The 24,810-nt window shown below is 41.2% G+C and overlaps 2 protein-coding genes and 1 pseudogene across 4 annotated transcripts in view; 2 read left to right on the forward strand and 1 right to left on the reverse strand.

The window, feature by feature from the left end:
* The window catches only part of LOC109488240 (pinopsin-like), a 9,034-nt gene extending 3,123 nt beyond the window's left edge, over positions 1 to 5,911 (forward strand). The window contains exons 2-5 of the mRNA XM_019792452.1: positions 2,097 to 2,278; positions 2,978 to 3,127; positions 3,496 to 3,729; positions 4,242 to 5,911. Of these exons, the coding sequence (XP_019648011.1) occupies positions 2,097 to 2,278; positions 2,978 to 3,127; positions 3,496 to 3,729; positions 4,242 to 4,442 (767 nt within the window). The 3' untranslated portion in view covers positions 4,443 to 5,911. The remainder of the gene's footprint in view (positions 1 to 2,096; positions 2,279 to 2,977; positions 3,128 to 3,495; positions 3,730 to 4,241) is intronic.
* Positions 5,912 to 6,251: 340 nt separating this feature from the next.
* On the reverse strand, positions 6,252 to 15,018 carry LOC109488239 (annotated as a pseudogene).
* Positions 15,019 to 17,654: 2,636 nt separating this feature from the next.
* Positions 17,655 to 24,753, forward strand: LOC109488235 (neuroglobin-like). 3 transcript variants are annotated; one of them, XM_019792448.1, is made up of 4 exons: positions 17,655 to 17,914; positions 21,229 to 21,483; positions 22,523 to 22,745; positions 23,744 to 24,753. In XM_019792448.1, the coding sequence occupies exons 2-4, from the start codon at positions 21,302 to 21,304 to the stop codon at positions 23,909 to 23,911; spliced, it is 573 nt and encodes a 190-aa protein (XP_019648007.1). In that variant the 5' UTR covers positions 17,655 to 17,914; positions 21,229 to 21,301; the 3' UTR covers positions 23,912 to 24,753. The 3 variants fall into 3 exon arrangements, with proteins under 3 accessions (XP_019648007.1, XP_019648005.1, XP_019648006.1); XM_019792446.1 differs by having other exon boundaries at positions 17,655 to 17,910; XM_019792447.1 differs by lacking the exon at positions 17,655 to 17,914 and adding an exon at positions 20,943 to 21,018.
* The last annotated feature ends 57 nt before the right edge of the window (positions 24,754 to 24,810 follow it).

Genomic DNA, 24,810 nt, shown 5'->3' on the forward strand with positions numbered 1-24,810 from the left:
CTTTTTGGTCCACTTTTTATGTAAAGGTCCAAGATTTTTCTTGAAAAGATGGACTGGAATCGTAGAAAAACTGCTCCCTTTGTCATTGAATAAAATTTATCTCTGATTTTTCTTGAAAATCCTCTCAAAAACGCACGAAATGCCATTTTAGAAGGTTCATTTTTCAAAATTTCCGGGGGAGCATGCCCCCGGACCCCCCTAAGAACCTCGCGCCTTCGGCGCTCGCCTCGCGTCTACGGCGCTCGAGGTCCCCTCTAGCAGTGGGAAGAACCCCCCCATTCAAAATCCTGGCTACGGGCATGTATCAGATATTTTGATGAATTTGCCTGAAGTTTTCGGACATTGGCCATCTCCACACGGCTAACCCAAGCATGTGCATTACCTAGACTTGACTGCAGTCACTGAAAAGGTGGAACTTTTATTTGCAGCTTGGCTGAATTGGAACCCATGTCGACGGTGCCGTGTCACCAAAAATAATAAAATTCAACTAAAATAGAACCCAACACATAGAAAAGCGTGACTACTTTAAGCATTACGTAACATACTCATGCCACACACAGAAGCGGGGAATTTCTCAGAAAATTATCGATTTTCCGTCAGTTTAATTCAGTGTGAGGGATAATTTTACGAAAGCCTGTTGAGCCCCTTCGGGCTTTCTGACAAATAATCTGGTGTAGACGTTGGCTATTAGGGACTGTACAATATTCACAAGGGGAAGACAGTGTTAGAAACCTCGATGTTCTAAATAAGCAGATTCTTCAACAAATTTATCCTTTACATGTTTGGCTACATGTATATCCTTTACATAATGTGCTCCGGAGTCAAGAGTCGAGATGTTTTATCATATAAGCCGATGAACGAACGAACTGTCAGGTAAAATTATCAGTCTATACTACTGCGATTATGAAGTATGCAAAATATAGTAGTTCTTTACTCGTATCTTTAGATCATTAAGTGATACATACAAAGATCACGCACATGTAAAAATCAACGTCGTTTCTGTCATATCTGTCCACAGTACTTACTGCGCCTGTGCAAAAGCACAGTTTCTGTTCCACATTTCGGCTTATTGTGAACGATTTAGACTGATGATTCTGGAAAGCCTGGCAATATACGTCAATAGGACACTACTAATGACATTACATAAGTAACCTGACTGTATTTTCAGCTTGACTGGCCCAGATGATCCTTTCTGTCTTAAGTGCGAGGCAAATTTCAGGGACTGTTGGCTATCATATGGACAGTTTTTTTATGTTTACCGACCATATATATGAATGTGTTTGAGTAAGAATTAACAGAACAGACCATGTAAGAAGGTAAACATTGTGCATTTGCCTTGCAAAGGTTATAAACGCACAAAAGCCTCGGGTTTTGATGCTATCTATTGAACTACTGGCATGCCTGAATTGCAGATGTCAGGGGAAAATGCCATCTGCAAAAGACAGTTGCTAGCTATCGTGACGCGGCCCGCCTACCTATTTGCTGCTATGGGAGCACTGTCGGTCGTTTGGAATTCGGAAATTCTCCAGCTATGTACAGCGTTCTGTCCTCCGATCCATTCATTCATCTACTACTCTTTACGTCAAATGCTACATTCTTTCTGCTCTCCTCCCTGTTTAATCATTTTCTTTCATTCATTCATTCATTCATTCATTCATTCATTCAGAGAACAAAAACGATCAGTCACCACCTTTAATCCAACCATTTAGTTAATCTCATTTTCATTCAATAATGAATGAATAACCTCCAATGATGACAGAAACAGTAAGCATGCGCAGTATGTAAGAGGATCTCTCGTCATAGATGGTTTCCACGCCCAGACACTTTTTTTATGTTTCTAGTGCTATAGTTTTTTTTTTACCTTTGTGAAAGGAATTGCAGCCTTTGGGATTCGATTCAGGAACGGTACTGGTACATTGACAATCCGTACTTTGAAAGTGTAAAAAGTCCATATATGCATCATCTATAGCAGAGGGGGAAGAGTTGAGGAAGGGTACGTAAGAGTGAAGAAGAGGAAAGAAGTAAGAGTGAAGAAGAGGAAAGAAGAGTTGAGGAAAGGTGAGAGTGGTAAAGAAAACTCCATCTATGCCCCACAGGTATCGTGTCTATCGTGACCATGTCGGCCATGTCGTTCTCGCGATACTGGCTCATCATCAGACCGCAGTCCGCTCAGAGTCTGGAGACCGTGTTCGGCGCATGCGCGGTGAATGCCCTGGCGTGGTGCTACTCGTTCTTCTGGACCATCATGCCCGTGTTGGGCTGGAGCCGGTTCACACATGTAAGAGTTCTTTGATACTTCAGAACAGAAACGTAAACGTAAACTAAAAGTAAGACTATCATGAAAGTTCATCTGTGTTGGTAGTTACATGTTTAAAGTTAAAACTTTTGGTCCAACACAAAAAAATTCTCTCACCTAGAGCTTTCGACCAGACTGACCCAGTGAAGCTTGTCAAGTGGCTTCTTTGAGGTGTGACGTCAAAACTCAAAGAAGCCACATGACAAGCTTCACTAGGTGAGAGAATTTTTTTTGTTGGACCAAAAGTTTTAACTTTAACCATAAAAGTAAGACTGTTGCATGACGAGATATACACTCTGAGATACATTTAATATGAAAAAGGTAAAAACTAGTTTCGAACAAGTGTTGCAAAGATTTGAGTCACCAGTTCTCTGGTCTTATTCAGTAACCGAGGACCCCCCGTGACTGCCAAATAAAGGGTCAAAAGTGGTATGTAGTTGGTAGCAGCCCCCGTCCCGGGTCAATGAAGGTTGTTCATGTCACACTTTCGGAAAACACCAGTGACCTGATGGAAATTTCGGTCCAAACCTTGCGTTTGAAACTAGTTTAACCTTTATTTTTCTCTAGTATCGTGCGAAAGACAACTGAACTTTTTACGCTAGTTTTGATAACATTCTTATGTCAATTGTCGCCACTACGAATTGTCTCTAAAACATTCTGCTAACCAATGCCCATTAACAGGTGGCAGCCATGACGGTGTGTTCCCTGGACTGGGATCACCACACCCCCCTGAGTAAGTCGTACATCCCGGTGGCTTTCCTGTCCTGCCTGTTCCTACCGCTAGGTGTCATCATCTTCAGCGTCGCCAAGACAACCATGCATCTACGACGGGTAACTTTCTGATGGATCCTGTTTGTTCTAATCTAACCCACGGTCAAAGTTGTAATTTTTATTTCTACAACATGAGTTCAACCAAAAAAACACCTATGACTTTTGAGATAAACCTTCCTGTGCTACGTAAAGAGTGCCCATAGCTGTCTAGCCTGGTGTCCAGTCAATCGTGGTTGGGGCTGGTTTTCTTCGGAGCTGCATGGGCTCTTCCCCGCGATTGTGGTGGGGCTAATCAATCTTCCATCGTGAAAAACCTACTGGGGAAACCTAGCTGAGTTGGGCGGGGAAGAGCTCCTGCAGCCCCGAAGAAAACCCGCCCCAACCACGATTGACTGAACACCAGGGTAATAGCTGTCCCATATTTCCAGGCTGCCGAAGTTGAAGACGAGGTCCCAACTGAGGTGCAGGCCGGGCGTAAGACCACGAGAATCACCCTGGTGATGGCGGGGTGCTGGCTGGTGGCCTGGCTGCCCTACGCCTGCATGGCGCTCGTCATCGCCGCCGGAGGACACGTGTCCCCTACCATAGAGGTCCTGGCCACCAAGTTCGCCAAGACAAGCTACATCGTCAACACCATCATCTATGTAGTCATGGACAAGGAGGTTAGATTTGTGAGCTTTCTTCGGATAGAGATGCATATGTACTAACCGTGATATTAAAATCCATGCAATCCATGTTCATGTTAAACGAAACACGTCTTTGTGTGTGAGTGTAGTTCATAACATCCCCTGGATATCAAATCAGCACCAAGGACAGATAAACTGTCGACTGAGCCCAGCTAACTACAGATAATGCGTGTCAAACAAGCCTAGAAAAAAACTGCAATTATAATCATCCTATCAACATACAAAGTAGTGATTCTAAAATTTTATGCGTAATATCAATGTGTAATTAGCTCCTAAAATAATTACCACAGAGATTACCCGGTATTCAAAATAGGGTTAGTAGACTTTCGGGTCCTATCGTCAGAGAGAGAATCACCTCTCTGACAAATGGTAGTCTACCTAAAATGTCTGACATCCAACCTGTCCAGTTAAATGAGTAGCTGTTACTTCAGTATCTTATTACCTGGACGTCTGACCTTCATCGACGTAAACATTCTGTACTTTCGCAGTTCCGCAAGAGCCTGGTTCTCCTGTTGTTCTGCGGACGGGACCCGTTCAACATCCAGATCGAGCAGCCAGCGTACGAGAAGGCTGACGTGTACGTGGAGCGGCTGGTGACGGCCGAGCCCATGGTGGAGATGGAACCCGTGAACCTCCGCCAACAGGGGCAGCAGGAGCCTGGCAGAGAACCGTTCGGAACTCCGCTGTGAGAACCACAACGCCGATGTGATACCATCTTAGTACATCTCCAAATTCTACTTTCTTCTCTATGTACAAATACTTTATTATCTGCTTTATTTATTCTTATTTCATGTGTGACCTTTAACATGAGGGTATGAAAGCTATCCTAATGTATCTGTTATGTTGTGTGTATTAGTTTAATCCTTCATATATACTGTACATTTTTTATTGTTTTGTTTTATTTGTCTAAGCATCCACATGAGACTAAAACGTTGATACATGACAGTAACTGTTTTACACAAGAAGCTGGTCTGTGATATCTTACTTTATTATGTATAGTAAGCAATTGTTTGTGGTGGGAGTTTTCTCATGTTTATGAAGTGTTTCAAAATTCCAAAATGAGCCAAACAATAAGGCAAACCAGAGTACATTTGAAAGCAAATGTTTTCCTCAACCTAAATGTAGGTATACTATCAACATTGGGTGTTCAACAATGTTTGTGTGCCAAAATGAGTATTACTTACTATAAGGATTTGACTTTTCACTTGAACACTAAGAACTGCTTTCTAAGGCAATGATACTGCTATGAGCAAAACGTCTGCTGTTGGGTGGGTCTCCATACAACAAGTAAGGTTTTTATTCATCTAGATTGTGCCAAATGGAAACGTTTCAAAGAAGACTTGTACATGTATTTGCATCATGAAGCAATATGCCAAGGTTTCAGAGACCACCTGGTCTAAATCAGATCTATCAATTGAAGGATGACAATTCTAGCCTGTTGTTCTATGGCATTACATAATGTATCATTTGTTTTGTATACACGATGTATATCAAAATTTCCCAATATCTGTATATTTGTCAATAATCCACTGCTCCTGATGCAAATTGCCTACACGAGCGACTGCTACTGTTCCAACACGTAATGAATAGTGCTGATGGACGTAGGTAATTCCGTAATGCATTACTGGTAATGACAGTGTGACACACCAGAAAATGCTCCCATTTGTTCCATCGCACCTGCTACTTGTTGTCCATGGCAATCTCGTCTCGAAAGTTATCTGATGCTTTCCCATTGAGCACCCATTGAAATGTATAGAAATGCATGAGTTTGATGCCATAGGCCTATTGTACATTATGTATGCATTGAAACATCTTGTGATATACATGTATTTGTAATGCTCGACTGTAAATTTGATTCATGGTCATGAATGCATGGTATTAATTAGGGGTAAAAAATCGGGACATCATTGCCAAATGACATGGCATATGTCTGTAGTATTTTGCTCACAGCAAGGTTCAAAGGCAATTGGAAAGGACCAGTATTGATCTCCAAGCAGATGTTTGGAGGCAGACATGTGCTACCTCGTTGCTGCTTAGTTTAGTTTAGCTGACTAAGCCAAGCAACTTCATAACATCCACACAAAAATTGAAGACAATGTATTGTAAAGTACAGTCACCAGTAATGCTAGAGTGAACACAAAGTACAATTGGATTTCACACTTGTATGTTTATGTATGTAGAAAAGGCTAAAGTACTTTGACCTGTAAGATTCTGGCGTTATCAGTATGCATCTCAAGTGATGTCTCATAAGAACCTCCAATTCATGATTCTGTGTACATTATCTGATGACAATACATATTTCTGTATTTGAGGGAGTACTAGTATATATTTGTCTTTGGTCTTTTGGTCTTCAGGATTGTGTCTTTGAGCATCTTAATGAGATATAATCCATGAAAGCTAACACCATTTATGGAAACAACTTTGCTGGTCCCAGAAAGCTGAAGAGAGAGAGTCCGTGCAGATACAAACTCACATTACCAGAGACAGATGACATGAGCAGTGGACAAGTTGTCAGCATGTTGACTGACACCACAGGCAAGAATAGGACTACGTACAGAATGGCAGTGCAGTTCACAATTTACTAGAACAATCCAATTACCCGTACACAGCATTGTCAGCAAAACACAATAAACACAAGGGCAACCCCTTTAAGCAGTCAGGAGGTAGCAAAAAATCTCCACTCCCAATACCCACTACTACTACTAGTATAACAATATCTTACATTCCACAAAAGTACTAGTCATTTGGGGCCAATTGCTTACTTTGTGGTATTATCACAAAAGAGCCCTGCACAAAAACTAGGAAGCCACGGCACAAAAATGAAACAATAAGGCTGTGCATGAATACGTACATGAACACACACAGACAGACAGAAAAATGGCAGAACCCAGCTTTACATTATAACACACTGTCTGTTGTTAAAGAAAGAAATTATGACATTTACACAAGAACAGAGGAAAAGAAACAAGAATCAAAGGATCAAGAAAATGATGGCAACTGTACAGACATGGCTCAAATGTGGTGGCTTCTCAGGAAAGACCTAAAGAGTCTACTCACATAGACATCATTCCTAATTTGAGGCAAAAAGTCTTAAGAAAGTTGCTGGCATCAAACAGAGAGTGTGTTTGTGATCCAGCCATGTTTACGTGTCCCCACTGAGTAGGGGGGTCCTCTCGCTGACGTCCGGTGTCCCCTGTATGGAGGCGGCCTGGGGGGTGGGGCCGGCCTCCTCGGGGGCAGGGGACGCAGGCAGGGGATCCAGGGGAAGCTGATGAGCTCGTTATACAGGGCCGTGCCAATCATCAGGAAGAAGAACCCGTCAACTGTAGGACAAAATGTCACATTGACAATCTCTATTGTACTGTAAATGACTTTATATTCGCATCACTTTTATATTCGTGGCTTTCGCGGTCACTTCTGTACTGCAAATCTATCATTACTGTGAACAAATAATTCACCGACTTTCTATTTGCTGCACCTGCCATCACCTTGTTTTACTTCGCATCTCATTTGCAGATAGAATACATACATTTTCAGGGTTTGGAATACGTTTTCTACATGCAAACATTCAAAATTACCTGCACCAGACAAACTCTACGTTCTGATTTTGACTTTGTTGTAGCTAATACAAGTTCACAGCTTCAATGTATCATCACCAGGGATACTGACCTTGTAAGATGCCCCATGTGTTATCCCACGGTTCCCCGAAATCCTGCCAGAATAACACACAATCTTCAGTGTCACCATTACTTGCAGTGAAAATAAAAATGGTACCACACTTATAACCCTACAGGGCAAGTACCCAAAACTTTTAGGAGCCATTAACCCTAACTTTATCACATTGTGGGATTTATTCTAACCTTCAAACTAGATGCATACGGAATGAGCCGGAATGCTGTCGAAATGAAAATTACGAAATGGGCCCAAATGTTTGGAATACAACACAAATTTTCAAAATGCACCTCAAAAAGCAAGCAATTCAAAAAGAGTTCTTATTCTGGTAGCATTCTGCCTCTAGTGTCAAGGGGTATATCTAGGGTTTTCTGAAGGTGGCACGATTTTGCCAGTTCTAGTTGACTCCTGCTGATTTGGGAGTAAGTATAAAGAGGCCTTTAAGTACAAAGGCAATGTCACTAAAACAAGCATTTCATACGGGCATGTCTTTTTTTACTCATTTTTTTTAGGAACATCCTACAAACAAGGCATATCTTTATTTGTCTCCAGAGTAATAATCAATCCGTTTCTTCAACCCAACCTGCGTGAATTCGATCCAGCCAGCAGAAGCTTTCTGTGCCTCCTAAAAGTCACTGAGACACAATCACTCTTCCAGTCTATTCCTGAATGATAGTCTCAGAAGGGGCAATTAGTGCAGCAGGTAGAGTAGGCCCTAGTCCCAGGGGAGAGGGATAGCACAGCAGTCATCCCCTCACTCCACATGTATCAGGCTGAAAACACAGCTCTCATGTTCTACTGAGTAATGGTCTAAGTGGTCCCACCACGGCTCAACAGCCCGGCTCACTAATGAGTCCTATTAGCCCGGTACGTGCCAGGCATCAGGTAGAGATACCGTAAGTTTGGATACTTTTAGCAGTGTTTTTTTTTATGTTCAAGGTTTTGGCTATAGCCTCATCACACTGCAAACATGTGCTTTGTCTTCCGTTGTTTCAGTCACAAACTCTACAAAGATGCTGCAAACTGATGATTTTCACCATGCCAAGAAATCTAAGTAAATTTATGGCATTAAGTACAGTTATGAACAGTAAGTGGGAAACATGAGCCAGAGAATAATCTATTTTTGAAGTATCGCTTCTCCTGTAGATTATGCAGTGCATAAAATATGCAATGTCTCGTGTTTAAATGTTGGGATTTTTTTAACATCACAGTTCACAACAATATACAATGTAGGAAATAATCTACAGACTACTTCAAACATTTTCTAGGAGAAAAATGGAGAAGAAAAAAGAGAAAATATCTGTTTGAAAGAAAAAAATGGCCCTTTGCACTGCAACCACAACCAGTTCAATTCAGAAATAAAATAAATGTGACATTTGTCATTTCTGCCTAATATGGCTGTGCCTACTCCTCATTAAGAATCAAAAACCATGTTTTACCTTAGAGACGGCGTAGTGGATGAAGAGGGACACCAGCCACACCATGATGGTCCTGCAGGCATCGATCAGGGTTCTGTGTACCGCTGGGGGATAGAGTAGAAAAGAAAATAGATATAAAGGTTAAGCAAATGTATATAATGTTTACCTCCACATGGTCAAGTCTAAAAAAAACTACTGCTCTGTTTACTCAAACACATGTGTATACAGTATATGGTGACCCCTCCAACTGTCCTGCCACTTGCTATTTAATGTAACCTAACGCCAAAGGGTGTCTGCTGCTACAGCACCAGTTACCATGGTGACAGCCAAATTGTACTAAAATGATATAATAAACAAACTCACCTGTCAATGACTTGGTTACAGCCAGCCCAAAGTAGTTATAGAAGGCAATGGACAACAAATACAACACTGTAGGGCAGAAGAAACAGTTGTTTTTGACATTTGTTTAAAAACCTGTATCAGCATTGCCAAAATTGGAAAATGAGGGCAGTACAACATATCCAAATTACCAAATCTAACAAGATATTATGAATGACATCTACAACAGTGAATAATGAAGTCGTTTTGTAGTTGGACCAATGGGAACTTACAACAGAAAACCAGTAGGCTGGGTGAGTTGTAGATCTGGTACAGGGCATCTATGCTGTTCTCATACCTGCCTCCTGGTTGGTCACCGGGAATGAAGTACAGGACAGGAAGAACCAGCTAGGGAGGGGGAACAAACAGTACAATAAGAGCTCAAAAGGATAAATATCTTACATGTATAATTTTTAATTGCTCAGTAACATACATAGGAAGTTTTTCTTTGTGTGTTTTTTAACATTGATTAATGAGCATTTAGTAGAAAGATCTTGTTACTTACTGCTACCATGAAGAAGACCCCAAAAGTTCCCTCCATGCCAACAACCTAGGGAAAGAGAACGACAAATTATTGGCATTGTATACTTAGTTTACTGTCATTGTCTTCAGATTGTGGGAACTGTAGTCTTTATTGAGAGGACTGTAGTCTTGCACTAGGAGGGAAAAGGCTGTAAAAACGTTACATTGATTTACTGTAGTACAGTTTCACGGGTTTGTGGTGAGAGTTCAATGCAAAGCATGCAATTATAAAACCACTGCAATAGTTTTCACAATTTACAGTACATGCTCCATATTAGTAGTCATTCTGCAGTTTACACTAATCCTGCTAGGTGGCAGTCCAGGGCTATGAAATTCTTGCAGGTTTGTATTGGTACACGCAGGGTTTTACCATTCTCCCTTGTGATCAATCTCATGTTGATTTGGGAGCACACCCTCCCCCTAAAACCATTTAAATGGAATGGTCCAGTAGTTAAGGTACTCACCTGTAAGGGTGGAAACTTCCTCTTCTTAAGGAATAATTCCTCGATGATCATCTGACTGGAACTGACCACCTGTCCAGCCAGAATCAGCACAATACCTGAAGGAGGCAAATCACAGTTTACTCTTCTTGCTACGCTATCTAAGAAGAGTACAGATTGTACAGAACATACTGCACTTGTACAAAACCATGGTTTCTATTGGATCTTGGTTCAACGTAGCATGAAAATTTTGTCCATTGCACAAGATATATTTTCTGACACATTTGAAACTACAGAAGGGATATCATCCTTAAATTTGCAAGCCTTGCTACTTGGCCATTCCACGACATGTATGATTGTCACCACATTTGATGATGACTAAAATAACATAGGTTGCACCCTATAGTCTGATGACAAGCTAAGTAGTACTATTGTTGGATGTAACAACATCATATGTACATAGTGGGAGTAAACATTGCTCACCTAAGATGGACTTCTTCACATCTTTTTTATCATTGTCCTCTTCATTGAACACGCTGGAGATGCCCACCAACACTAGACCCAGCTGTGGATAAAATTATCCAAATGAGAGTATTGATAACTTGTACCACAATCTTTTTTACTGCAAGTTCTGAAAGCTACTGACAAGTACTGGCAAGTAGACTAAAAGATTACTGGCATAACTCACCATGGTGACCACCATGCCTGTCCAGTGGATACCTCTCAGTTTTCTCTTCAAGAAGATTTTCTGCAAGCAGATCAACCGTCTTGTCAGTTAGAGTCGAGTCTAGTCTTCTAGCTATAGAGCCATATTGACACACTACTAGTACAGTATCATATGGCAGGCAAAACATTAGATTTATGCAAGAACTAGGTCAACATCATAAAAATGAATGTACATGTACATGTAATGTAATGATGCTAATGGCAATAAATGCAGAAAAAAACAGCATATACAGAAAGATTTTTTGTAGTATTATTTACTGGAGGTACTACCCGGTAGTTGGTTTTTTCTACTCCTCTATTACTTTTTCAGCTTACTTTCTGTTAGTCTCATTGTTTTTGTTTGAATTGCTTGTAGCCTCATGAACCATTGAAAACCACCTTAGTGGGGATATGTGGCCTCCTGGCTAAATGAAATGAAAATTAATGACATTTCCACTGAAGTTCTGTTTGGAAATGGTTACTCACAGACAGAATACCAGTGAAGATGATGATGGAACCCCTGAGCATCTGCCACACAGAGGCATTCACCCAGAGAAGACCAATCCCTGGGAAAATAGGGGGAACTCAGTACTGAGATCAACAACAAATCTGAGATTCCAAACATATTGCATACTGTTCACAACAACTGCAGACAATTTCTGACATCACATTAACAGCAGTGTTACCAGGAATACTACATAACTTAAAAGATGGCTAATATCCTCCTGAAAGTAGTGTGGTATAGCCCATTAGTCCAACATGGCTCAACTCCCATAGTATGAGTGAGTGTGACAACAGCTGTTGATAGGTGATACCACTCTAATAGATACATGTAGAGTCTCCTGGACATTCCTTCTCACTGGACAAAGGAAAAAATCTTGGACACAGAATCAAAAGACCCATGATTTTCTCTGTCCTACCTGCTAGAGTGGTTCCAAACAAGTCACAGATAGTGGGGACAGCAAAGATGAACTGGAACACCCTGGATAACAGAATTCACATTACAACTTATTTAACATATCAAACATACATGTAGGCTTACCAAAGGACAATACACACGTTACATGGGTGACAGAAATAGATACCTAAGCCATACATGTATGTACATGCATGTCAGCCACAAATATGGATTGCAGACTTTCATCTAGCTTAATATTCTGTCTTAATGAATTTTTTTTCTTCTAAGAAAGTTATAAATGCTTAGGTAATGAGATGCAGGGGTTTTTCTGAACAGGGGAACAAGGGCGCAGCGCCCTCATGTAACAAACCAGCGCCCTCATATCAATTTTCAGATTGAAGCCTAAGTCTTTTTCAAAATCATCTTTTTCAGGTAAAAATACAAAAACAACACCACATAACAATACATTCTAGCATTAAACACTATGTTACTCTCATAAAAATTCCAAATCTTACCACAAACTTGAAAATTTAGCTCTAGTAGTAAAAGTTTGAATGGAATAAACAATGTTCATTGAGAACTTGCTCAAGACATGTAGCTAGACCTCCTTCATTTGCATACTATAGAACAGGCTCTGAAGTGAAACATGAGACCTGAGTTTGTAGCAGCTTGGATGAATGTGTTGCAATTGTGCCATGGGAAAGGTTTCAGCTTGTGGCAAACCCAATGTTGTCATCTGGAGCTACTAGTAACATTGATCACTAATTGTGTAAGTGGAAAAGGGTGATTTGCAGATTGTGTGTAGTGTTGATTGTACTTATATTTTATAAGTGAAATATGCAATGCATGAATAGAAATTTGGGAAAGGTACATTGAGGTTAAGAGTTCAAATTTCCCCCCTCAAGTAGCCTCAAAATGTCCCATTTCAACTTCAAATTTTCAAAGGCTTCACATGGCGGAAGGGGGATACCCCCTTCCGCACCAACCCCCCCTCGGTCGCTTCGCTCCCTCGCCGTGATACTGCTCCCTCATGCCAAATTTTTCTAGAAAAACCCCTGGAGATGGTCATAGTTATAACTGTCTTGGCCAAACTTTAAAATACATTTAAAATGACCTGACTTATTGACTCATTTCGGCAAAGAGTGACGGTTTTGGTAATTCATATCTCTTCACTTTTGCGACTTACCTTGGTTGTTGTAAAGCTTCTATTGGCTCCTGGTTAAAATCTTGCATAATCTGGAAGACAAAATGACTCAGTGTACCAGTGCCCCACACTCCTTTGAAAAAACTCATGTTGATATATTTCCAGAACATGTAAGTCCTTAGAGCTTGTCTCACACCTATCTACCATTAGGTTCTATTGTTGTCAATTTGTTGACTAAAGTAAATGCATGCAATATGGCTTTCTGAGTCCACAACTCCAAATCAAAGTTTTTCTCCAAATCAAATAATGGAAGTAATTATCTACTGTTATCCCTTTTATCATTAATCAAATTCATATCTGCTACTTCTGTATTATTAAGTACTAACTATTACAGGTCTGGTAATGATACGGACGTTCCAGCCCATGTGATAACTGGCCATAATATATATGTACAGTAGCATTCTACAGTATATACATGTATACTGATTTCTACAACAGTAGCTTTACTAAAGCCACACCAAACGCTGTCCTCGGCCACAACACCAGACCTAGAGTGCTACCATCATCTTTCGAGATGGAAGGATGCCTACAGCTTTACTAAAGAGCCACCTAGTGGTGAGTGATAGTACTTCAGTATGAGTAAATCCTTCCCTGGCAGGTAAAACTTGACCTCTGACCTGTTTCCTGAACTGGTCCCTCTCTCGCTTCCTCTGGATGAAGAGACCAATCAGGCAGCACATCTCACCTGTACAGGTAATTAAAGGGACAAAGTTTTTAAAAAACTGTTTTGGGGATAAATAGGGCAGTGCCTATTACTGTTTCTGTAGACCTGGGGCCACACAGTTGTGCAAGCTTACTATTCCAGAGTATGGCCACACTGACTTGATTTGATGGATCAATTTTTTTAAGTTGGCCACCATGCTGCTAAGTGAACAATTATATGCCATAAGTTGAAAAAAAAAGGATTGGAAAATAGATCTATGCTAGAATAATAAATTGCCTTTTTTTCTATCAGGATTTTTCACCAATTGTATCAGTACAACTTGGCTATACTCCAAATTCAAAGAATAAGATACATGAAAAACAAAATAAAGAAATTACGGTTTGGTATACCTAGTGTGTTAAGTCATTTGTTCAACCTTCCTGACCAATTTACTTAGACTTCATGAAGGCAACTTTTGGACCCAACTATTTTTCTTCTTCCAGCTCTCAAATCAGCTTTGTGGCACGGATGTCATTCATAGAATCAAAGCATGGCCCAATATAAGCAGCAGCTAATTTCCCTACCTATGAACATGATGACTGTCTGGAACCAGGGATGGTCAAAATCATGTTCTTCTGCTTCTGTTCCATTAGGACCTGGAACACCCTTGACCCTGAAAGAAAAACAACAGGCAACAGAGATCACTTCTGAGTGGTCAAGGCACACCGCTAACACATTTTGCTAAAGTTATATAAGGTTACAGTAACTATACCAGTAACAATGTATGTTAGAGTTCAACTTGTTTGTTAGAGACATCCAGATTGGGAGATACAAAAAAAATCAAGCAACTGGATTCATTTTGCAAACTGTATGATGTTTCTGATGACTGACAAAAAGTAGTGGATACTACTTGAAACCACTGAGTCTGATAGTTTTCAATATCTACCCAGTTAGATTATTATTTTTTTATTGCTATACAATTGCCATTTTCTACTACAGAAACTTAAAATTGTGTGCCGGTCAAAAACGTTTAATCCATCTGGTAGTGATTATCAAAATCATATGTCTTAGTTCAGTGACAATTTCTTAAACGAATTTTAAACGACCCGTTTGAACAAACTTGTGCAGAACTTTACATGCTAAAGCTAAAGTTGGCAAGTAGCCATGCCCCCCTCCCCAATCATGTGACTCCACTACGTCCGGGTCTATGATCTAAAAAAGCCCCAAAACCGGGGCAACTAAAAGTTGCAGTGCTTAGTCTTCTGTACTTACTTTGAGTCGTTCTGGGCCTTCTTACTGAGGGTGTTGATGCTACCGGTCACCAACATGCCCAACACAAGGAGCCACTGGACACATGACAGCGCATGATTTTAGGTGGGTTATACCACTCAATAATAGGAGACACTGTACTTCTTAAGGTGTTATTGGGCTTGAGAGAGTGACTCTGGCGCTACGATTCACACTTATCGATGTTGAAAACCATTTAAGTTAATACATTTGTAACCCTATGGTAGATGAGATCGTTTAAAACTTTAACCGAAAGGCATTATCCACCCCCATCTGCTCAGTAGAACAATCCTTGATACTGTAGTGGGTTTGGCTGAGGTACTAATCTCAACCAATAGGGGGCGCTTCAGAACAGTTGCCCTGGTGTGGTCAAATGTAACACGGGATACGAACAAAGCATTGCAAAGAACGCGGACGACCGTTAAGAACGGCAGTGGTCAACAAAATATGTTTCAGTTACCCAATACTGTATAGTTGGTAACGTTGTGTCTGTTATGTTTCAGGGTACACTATCTCAGTTATAACTTTCAAGTGTGATTTGGTAGGTCCTCCCTAGTTTCGCGCCATTTTTGTCATTTAGCAGATTCATTTGTCTAATAACCAAAATAATGTAATATCGATTTTGCAATGACGCATGGTCATCCTAAATCTGTCACAAACCATCGGCAATTGTTCAGTGATTGACATGATACGACATGACATGTAACCTCCATTGGCATTTTATCCACTGGGTTACATATATCGATCGACCACTTTGAAAAACAGTGTTTTTGAGAAATCTCTAGTGCACCACCTGTGCGCAGAGTTTAAATATATATTTCGTGTCGCATTTTTAAGCCAAGCATATACACTGCGTCATACCTACTAGATTCTGTTGAGTTCTGAAAACGTCCAAGAAAGTTGAAGTAGAAAAAAAAGAGGAAAAAGCTCAAAGACGATTATTGCGACCTACGTCATTACATAACACCATTGACTAGACGGAATGCAACTCCATTCCAGCGTGTAATTCAAGTTTTATCCGGTGAAGTAAAAGCTTTTGAGTTACATACAGTACAACTATAGTACGGGGATGACCTGGTGAGGTCACTAAAAGCATTAAGGCCAGCCTTTGAAAGTTCTATTAATCACAGTTGTGCCAATCATGCCATCCAGAAAAGTATAGGTTGTTGCACTTTAATACAGCGTAGATATGCACCGGGGCCTGACGGCGTTCTTGTATCAAAGTATTTCTTGTTATTGCTTTTCATGTAGTGAGTGAAGGTAGTGGGCCTATCTGGTGGTGACAGACATATGCCTTTGATATCACATCAGTCGACACGTTCGCGTTTTCCATATGAACCGTGGTGTTTTATGGGGAAAGCTTAAAAAGTGTACAGATGGAGGGTTACGATAGTGGGTTCTGTCGGCAGAACTGCGTCACGACGCGTGTTTATCTCTACTCGCCATCTTCAGGGATTACCCGCCGTGACGCAAAACACTCTCTGCCGAAATGAAAGTTCCACCCTCTTATCGGCCAGGCACACGGTCTACAAGCGATGAACGGTCGTCTCAGAGACCACGGGAAAGTAATACAAAGCTAACCTGAGGGCGGTATAAAGGGTTACTAAAGGGAATGTATATACGTACTTATGCAAACTGATAGACTGTCAAAAACTGTCGACGTCAATCAGTAGCAACTGCACAAGCCTCGGGGCAGAATAATCTCCAAGCAGATGTAGGTCTCTGAAGTTTTTGTCGACATTAAGTTCGCCTTCTTATGATTTTCTTAGTAGTGCGAGAAGGCAAATACCAGTAGTAAAATAAGTAGCACTACTTAAAAGATATAACGTTATTAAATGCCGTAAAATTTGTACAACTCTGCAACTGAGCCGGATCATATATCTGCTTTGAGTGTAGGACATAAGAGTCCCCAAATGTCCAGTTTCTCATGATGTACTCATAAAAAAACACCGCTTTATAGTGGAATAACTTGGACAACATTGGTACTAAAACCTTTCGACCGCCTATACAGGAATAGAATTATGCATTCATCTGTGTGGCAACCGTTGTGAATGACTCTATCACATGTAGTGATATCATCACGCTGAAAATATCATACGTTAACTGAACGTAGCCCCAATAGGACATGAATATACAATAAAGGCTACCCATCTATTATAAATGATGTGTAACGATTACATTTTATGAAAAAAAACTCACAGAAATAGAATTTGAATGATACGATGTTATACATGATCCGTGAATAGTGTGGACATGGAATTCAGTCACAGTTGTTCTGGAGCTGTCGAAAGTGGATGAGAAAGTTTTAAATCCTGACTCAGAGTACAACATAGCGAGTGAGTCAGGGCGTTTAACGTACCTCGATTGTACTGAATAACTGAATGTTATAGATTGTAAACTTCTTTATTAGTGGTGGAGCTAAAATTAGCTAGTGCTAGATAGAGTTGTTCACCACTATGTATTATACTCTCTATGTTTGATGAAAAATGGATATTAAATAACTCAAAAACGACAAAAACGGTCCTCTTTTGTACAACGGTCATTCGGAGTACATGTAGTGGACCAAAATACTGTACTAGTAAAGTGATAGTATGAGCATAACAACATACATGTATTCCTTATGAGATGTACATGTATGAGTCTGTGGCTTGAAATTGAGGATAGCCCCTCCAATACTAACTTGTAATGTATTCCAAGGCACGTGACTCTGCCGGCTGTGTCCTAGCTCCCAATCCGTGCCAATCGCCGAGGGTTTCCGCTTACGTGCGTATCACTCATCCACTCGTCATTACACAGTACCGAGTCATCCATCCCTATCACTGGACCGGATTCTAATGACCAGCAGAGGCATTCACGCCTTGATACTGCGTGCTTATGTAGGGTTTGTCTCCAGTCCTCGGCGGATTTCTACGGTTCAAGTTTGAGAGTTGGCAGTTTACCAGAACGTGGCGCTCCTGAAGTTTGCTGAAGCCTGGAATCATGATGAGAAGGTAGGTGAGGTGTTTGTCTTCTTGTAACTGCTAAACCAACGTAACGTACTGGCTGCTTGCATTGTGAATCTTTTTGTGTCGACCACGTACACGGGGCTATGCCGGGACAAACACGTATTCAGAAAAATTACATGCAGACCGTTTCCATGGTTACATTGGCGAATGTTTCGTTCATCTAGGACATACTGACTGTTGCGTGCTCGCTCTTTGTAAATTCATTTCCCATGAACATAGGAAGTACCAATCTGCGGTAGCTCTCCAAGCTTCGGCTTTAATATTCAGTGAGATCTTTAAGGCGTTTTTATCAGGCTTTCTTTTCTTGTACCGGTATCCTTTATTTCGATGACGTAGTGGATACTGCGCCGTCAATTCGATACTATATCAATTTAATACTATCTTGTAGCCTCCAAAATGATCTGCTTGGAGAATAGGTTCTTCTTACAAATCGCTACTTGTTTCAATACATCCGCGACCTACATAACCTGTGCACAGGAAAATGCATTGTATCGCGACCGTTGGTGTACAGTTGCTAGGTAATATGTATGAAGCACGCCGTTCTTCTGCATTCCACAGCCAGGACCTGTACTATGGCATTTTAATTAAAATTCACTGATGTATATCTGTAGGACGGACAACCTCCCATCTATCTACATAACATTACATGCACAAGGTGGTAAAACAACAAATGTCTGGAGCTGACACAAAATTGACTACTATAAATAGCGTCAAACCGATCGCATTTAATGACGCCATCTTCAATAGATATCGACTGGATTGGATTGGTCGAATGCAATCAAGGGATGGCAAAAACATCTCATCTAGTCTGGCTACCAGTCTATCCCAAGGCTGGAGAGAGGGTTTCCATGTACGGCGCCATAAGCTTCTATCCTCACCGGGCCAACTATAAGTCAACTTTGTATAATTTACTTTTATACAATTTGCTTTATGTTATGTTATATTTGTTTGTGACCTTGGGCCCTCTTGGAAATCAGCAATCTTATGCTGTAGAGGCTACCCAGGTGTTTATAAGATGAAATAAATAAAATAAATAACTCCTAATAAGCTTTTGCCAGCCTGACTGCAACAACGTTGTTGCCAAAGGGCCTTCCAGGGTAGCGAGACTGTTCAGCTGCAGGACCAGTACACAGGCTAGCCTCTTCTCAGTATCTAACCCTGAGGGGTGTCTACGGTATTTTTTTCAGGGACAAGTTAGCCCTGGAGCCGAGGAGCTAGTGTGTGTACTCCGAAACCTTGCAACACTCTGGCACCCAGGCTACTTCCATGGAGGCTGGGGCAAAATTTCCTTGGGGGTATGTTGGAGCGTGCGTGGGCCCTGGCAACGGTCTGGATTCTAGGTTACAACTCATCAGATGTGTCATTCAGAAACGAACCCTTTCACTGTTCGCAGCAGTTCTAATTAGGAAAGATTGCACTGTGAGCTGGATGTGCAGAGAACCGGCTACGATTTGGCACTACGATACACTCACTGTGTGCTCTATGTCATTGAGTTTTTTTATGCTTTGGCATATTAGTAAGATAAAATTTGCTTTCTTTGGATTAGTAGGAAAGTAGCGCAGTCATAATCAACACAGGCTTCTTAATGCTTTTCAACGGACTGGTGAAAATACAGTGTTATTCTTTAGCGCAGTGTTTGATATTTTGATTGCACGCACGTTGTGTCTTCTGACCTGGTTTACAACTAGTACGTAAATCCGCGCTAGTACAAGCCTATACTCCTAGGCCATAGCTAAGACCATCCTTCTTGCATAATAATACCATGATAAGTCATTCCAAATCTCCTTTTTACATTCACCCTTCTCAAAGCCTTCATCAACATTGAGGCGAATCGCCTTTTGCATACGTTCGTCAGATGATGAATTCAGAAAGTGTCTGGGTTCAAACTCTACGGGAATCCTGTAGGGCTTCTTGATGTTCAGCATCGGAAAACGTCCATTATTCATCATCAGGGAGGACTTTTCAGTAATGCCGACAGATCAACAAAAGACGAGCTGCCGGTGGCGGTCTGACCTGGGATACGATGTCAGAACGGTGATAGAAACGCATTCATAATGACTTGGTCCCAACCTCTTGGTCCAGGGGCAAGGTCTCTCACAACATGGACTTCACACGCTATCCAGTCTGGTCGATTTATAAGTTCATCTGTGTTGGTAGAATTCATTCTGTAGCAGGCTTAAACTGTGCACAATTTCCAACGCAAAGGAACGGACAGGTCGCAGCTCTAGATTGAAAACGTGAATCTGTCAGCTGAGGACTAAATTGCAGAAAGTTTATGGAGCCCCCCGTCTCTATTATAAGGGTTGGTTGTTATGGCCTGATAAATTTGGTTAAGTCCCATTCCCTTTGTGTTGGTGTAGTCCAGGACGAACTAAAGGGTTTATAAAGATGTTGCCTGTAAAGCTCACAAGTAACGATCGGAATAACCAGTGACAGTTTGTGACGATATAGAAGGATAGGAATACAGTTCAACAACCCCAGAAACAAGATTGAGCACCGACAGAATGCTGTCCTGACAGTCTAAAAACTCCCATCTAATCTATATTCCACTTTCAAAGCCCAGTGACTTTAAACGCTCATCTACATGTAGAAGGTTTGACAACTGTAAATCTTATCACAAACCTAGTCATCCCCTGGTGGAACATCAGTTTTCAACAGGTTATCATAGGGATAAAGTCAGTGTCAGGTGCATAAAAGGAGGGCATGCATGGGGCAGTTTGGATGATGATTGTGTCATTTTGCTCGACAGATGTGTTAACACCGTACAACAGAAACATATTGTATTTTGTGGAACACAGTTGTCAAACATTCACAAAATCAATTGCATGCCTTTGTTTGAATGACCGCGCGCCATTGTACCAACTAATTTATATTTTGAAATTGTTGACACAGAACATGTGCATTAGGGCATTAGAAGGCGATTTATCATCATTAAGCACGGATATCCTAGTCGCACGGCAGATTATGTTTTTTCTGAAGGTGAACTTTGAGACGTCCTACACGGCATCATGATTCTGTGCACGTGTAGCGGACTGGCAACACCGTGGCGGGATATATTGACATAGATCACACAAGCCTTATCGCGCTTTAAAGGTATACCTATAGCTCAGGGCTGTGGACAGAACTGCCGGGTGGAATGTGCAAAAGTGTTTTCTGAAACACAAGCGATGCCACATGCCATATCGTAGTTTGCCTGCTTGCTTCACTGTGTGATCTTGGGTAGAATCAATCAACACAGGACGCATGGTACGCTGATATCAGTTGACCTGACCGTAACCTGTACGTTTCTGCATCCTCTCACAGGGTCTGAGTCCCCGGCAAGGTGAGACTGTACAGTCCGGTGGAACAGCCTTGAGTCTTTTCCGCGCGCCGCCACATGATGGGCACGATAGCGGACTCGGGAGAGGGTACGGACCAGGTGAACGGGTATGGGGGAGGGAAGGAGCCGGGAGGTGAGCACGGCGCCCCGCTGACACAGGAACAGGTCCTCGGCATCAAGGAGACCTGGGCAGTCCTGGCGCAGGACCCGGTCGAGAGGGGGGCAGACCTCTTCATGAAGTAAGCAATTAGACTACCTACTGCATCATTATGTCAAGACTAAGCACGTATCATAAGAAATTTGTATTTTTGATGACTTGAAAAGAACTGACAAAGAATCTATCTTCAAGTCTATCGTAAATTTTCAAAAATGCAGTTTTTAAAGTCATGATAGATAAGAATTCATGTGCAAGTATAATAATTTAAGTAGAATGTTCACTATCTACAGCATTTCGGAGCCGTGCATTTTATTAGTATAGGTCTAGAGCTTTTTCGTTTATGCTATAGCTGCAGGGGACTGACCAAAATTCACAAAGATCTGTTTGAAAATGTAAAGAGATACCGCTGTATTGATCCAAAGCACCAGCCGGTATTTGATACAGAATATCACACACTAACCTAGAACACACGCTGCGGCCACTACACGTCGGCTCTCCTCTACCCCGATTCTCATTTGTTGTGGGGCTGCGTTTTGATTGATTTATTGAACTGCCTTTCATTATTACTTCCGTACGGTCCTTTTCAATCTGGCCGGCCGGTTGGCGAGAGTAATACTAATGATTCACGTATCCTTAGATGGCCCCGTTTTTGCGCGCATACAGGTGGTTTTAGGCAGTGAGGAGGCTAACAAAATGTAATATCGTGGCCCAAAAGCTAGTTACTATGCACGACTATTACTTTTGGTGTTGCTTTTTGTGCCCTGTTTATAGTTGGTCAGTCATGAGTAGTTCCTCGATAAGGGTGATTGACTTTAGCTAAGACATATTCCTACATGGAATTTTTCGTCCATTCCTTTTTAGTAGAAATGGCAGTTGACAGTGGGGAAGAGACAGAGACAGTGCGGCATATTCTGAGTCGGAGAATATCTCGAGCCTTTCTTCGTTTTAACACGACAAATTTACATCTATCCGTTTTGGCAATTGGCAGTTAACAGTGGTGAAGAGACATGGATGCAGTGGGGCATGAGTCAGAGAATATCTCGATCCTTTCTTTAACACGACAAAATCCATCCATTTTTGCCAAAAAAAACGTCACCTAACTGTACGTCGTGCCCATGTAGGATATTTGAGGAGGACCCGGAACTGAAGAAACTCTTCTACTTCGCGGACGAGGGCCGGGAGTTGAGCCGGGACGACCAGCGGATGCGGTCTCACGGCGAGCGGGTGATGGAGGCGGTGGGCGCCGCGGTGGACAGCCTGGAGGACCTGGCTGCCGTCGTGCCCGTGCTGACCGAGCTCGGGGCGCTGCACCACAAGTACGGCGTGCAGCCCAGCTACTTCGACGTAAGTTCAACATTTAAAACATGTATGACATTTCAGGTCGGTAAAACAAAACAGAAATATTCTGGATGAGGAAATCTGTCTGATATTCACATTTACTGCCATTTCGTGGCATATTTTTTGGCATCATTTCATATTTGAAGCGTTTGAAAAACACGATTTGTCAGGCGTACGCGTCTCTTTATGTTTCGGGTACCGCCCATAAATAGCTAAAACAGAAATATTCTGGATGAGGTTTATTGCCAGCGCAATGATACACTTAAATGTAGATCTCTGTTCCCCTTGGTTTGGTCCCTAATACACGTACAAACATTTCTTTTATTGGTATGATCTTGAAACATAGTTAAGAATCTATGCTCGCTAAAAAAACATTACTGTTCAAGTGTGCATTTATTTCCCCCCTTGACTCAATGTTTAATCACACGAAAGTTAATTCGTATAGCAACCGTGGCTGTTGATGCATGTTTGCCAACACTTAAGTGGCCCCCCTGTAAGCCTTATCTCAGTACTTGGACAATGTAATCGTAGCTATTTGTACATGTCAAATCTACAGAAAAACGAACAAGGCGAGGATTTATTCTGCAAACAAAACGTGTGGGAAAATCTTTCGAGGTTTCTTTCCTTCTCTGGACAACATTTACTCATAACAATTAGCAGTTCGGCTGATGAAAAAACATGAAAGCATTGCAATTAGCGGTTCCTCTGTTCCTCTATTATTCGGTCGATTTGAGCAATTCCTACTATTGAATAGTAACTCATACAGTAACTATTTTAGAGTACCCTCCTTCTAGAGACTAATCATATATATATAGCTTAGTGGGTAGAGCGAGAGGTTTAAAATACCGGTTAGGCTACGCGACAGACTTTAAAATGGTACTGCTGGTACTTACCCTACCCTTCGTGATGCCGCTTTAGCGTTTGCAGTTATCAACCAAAATCTATTAAATCCACACACAATGTACAAGGAGGATTTAATAAAACGAACGAACTGCATTTTACAGACTGTAGGAGCGGCTTTGATATACACACTGGAGACCAACCTGGGCGACAAGCTGACTCCCCACATCAGACAGGGCTGGGTGCTGGTGTACGGCATTGTGGGAGCCACCATGAAGAAAGGAATGCAGCGGGCCATGGACCAACAGAACCTGGACAAAACCTGCCCGTAAAATATCATTTTGTCGATCTTCCGTACAGAATGTGCCCAATTATGGTGAGATATTTTGTAAAGTAGTATGTATAGTCGTCTTGTTTAATGCAAAGCTGGAGAAAACATCTGATCGTTTGATGTTGCGCGACACCATCTTCTCGTTCCCAGGATGATCATATTTGGCGGGAAAACTTCAGCATATCAGGCGTTTTGTGTCACAGTCCGTTGAAAGAGAGCTGTATACAATGTAGATTGTTCGCTTTTTATATATGATTATTCTTGTCAAGAAACACTTCTGAGAATTCAGTATGAACGCCTGACAACATAAATGTGACATTATGTGTAGTATTAACAATACTTTGTGTTATTGTTATTGTAGGTAAAAATGTTTATGTAAAACAGTCAAATAGCTCCTGTGACAAACCGTGCAGAATAGATTAAGTCAAACCTAACAACAATTATACAGAATAGACAATTTCATGGTAGGCATATTGTTCTCACTGTCTAATTATAATGTACATTTTGTCACTCGCAATTACCCTTTAAAGATTTATGTGTTCAAAAAAATCTATGAAACATTTAAAGAAACAGCTTGTTCATCAACTATAAAATGTAGTTGTATTCTAAAAAAATACCTGCCATTCGTAAATATAAAATTTAACTTTATATGTTAAGAAAACAATGTATTTGTGCCCGATATTGCGAAATTATATAAAGTGGTTCTGTATTCCTGGGCAAAAAATTCCTGTTTTGTACATCTGACCTATAAGAGGGACATTGACAAATGTAATGGATACTACGTACATGTAGCATGTATCAAACCCGTGGTCCAGCTTGTAACAATTTTTAAATATGTAACATATTTGTGACACAGGCTCATTTAAGTAATGGGTAAAAATATTGAGACTATATTTACTA

The sequence above is a fragment of the Branchiostoma belcheri genome, unplaced genomic scaffold (genome assembly GCF_001625305.1).
Source record: "Branchiostoma belcheri isolate BF01 breed outbred unplaced genomic scaffold, Haploidv18h27 scaffold92, whole genome shotgun sequence".
Taxonomy (NCBI): Eukaryota; Metazoa; Chordata; class Leptocardii; order Amphioxiformes; family Branchiostomatidae; genus Branchiostoma; species Branchiostoma belcheri.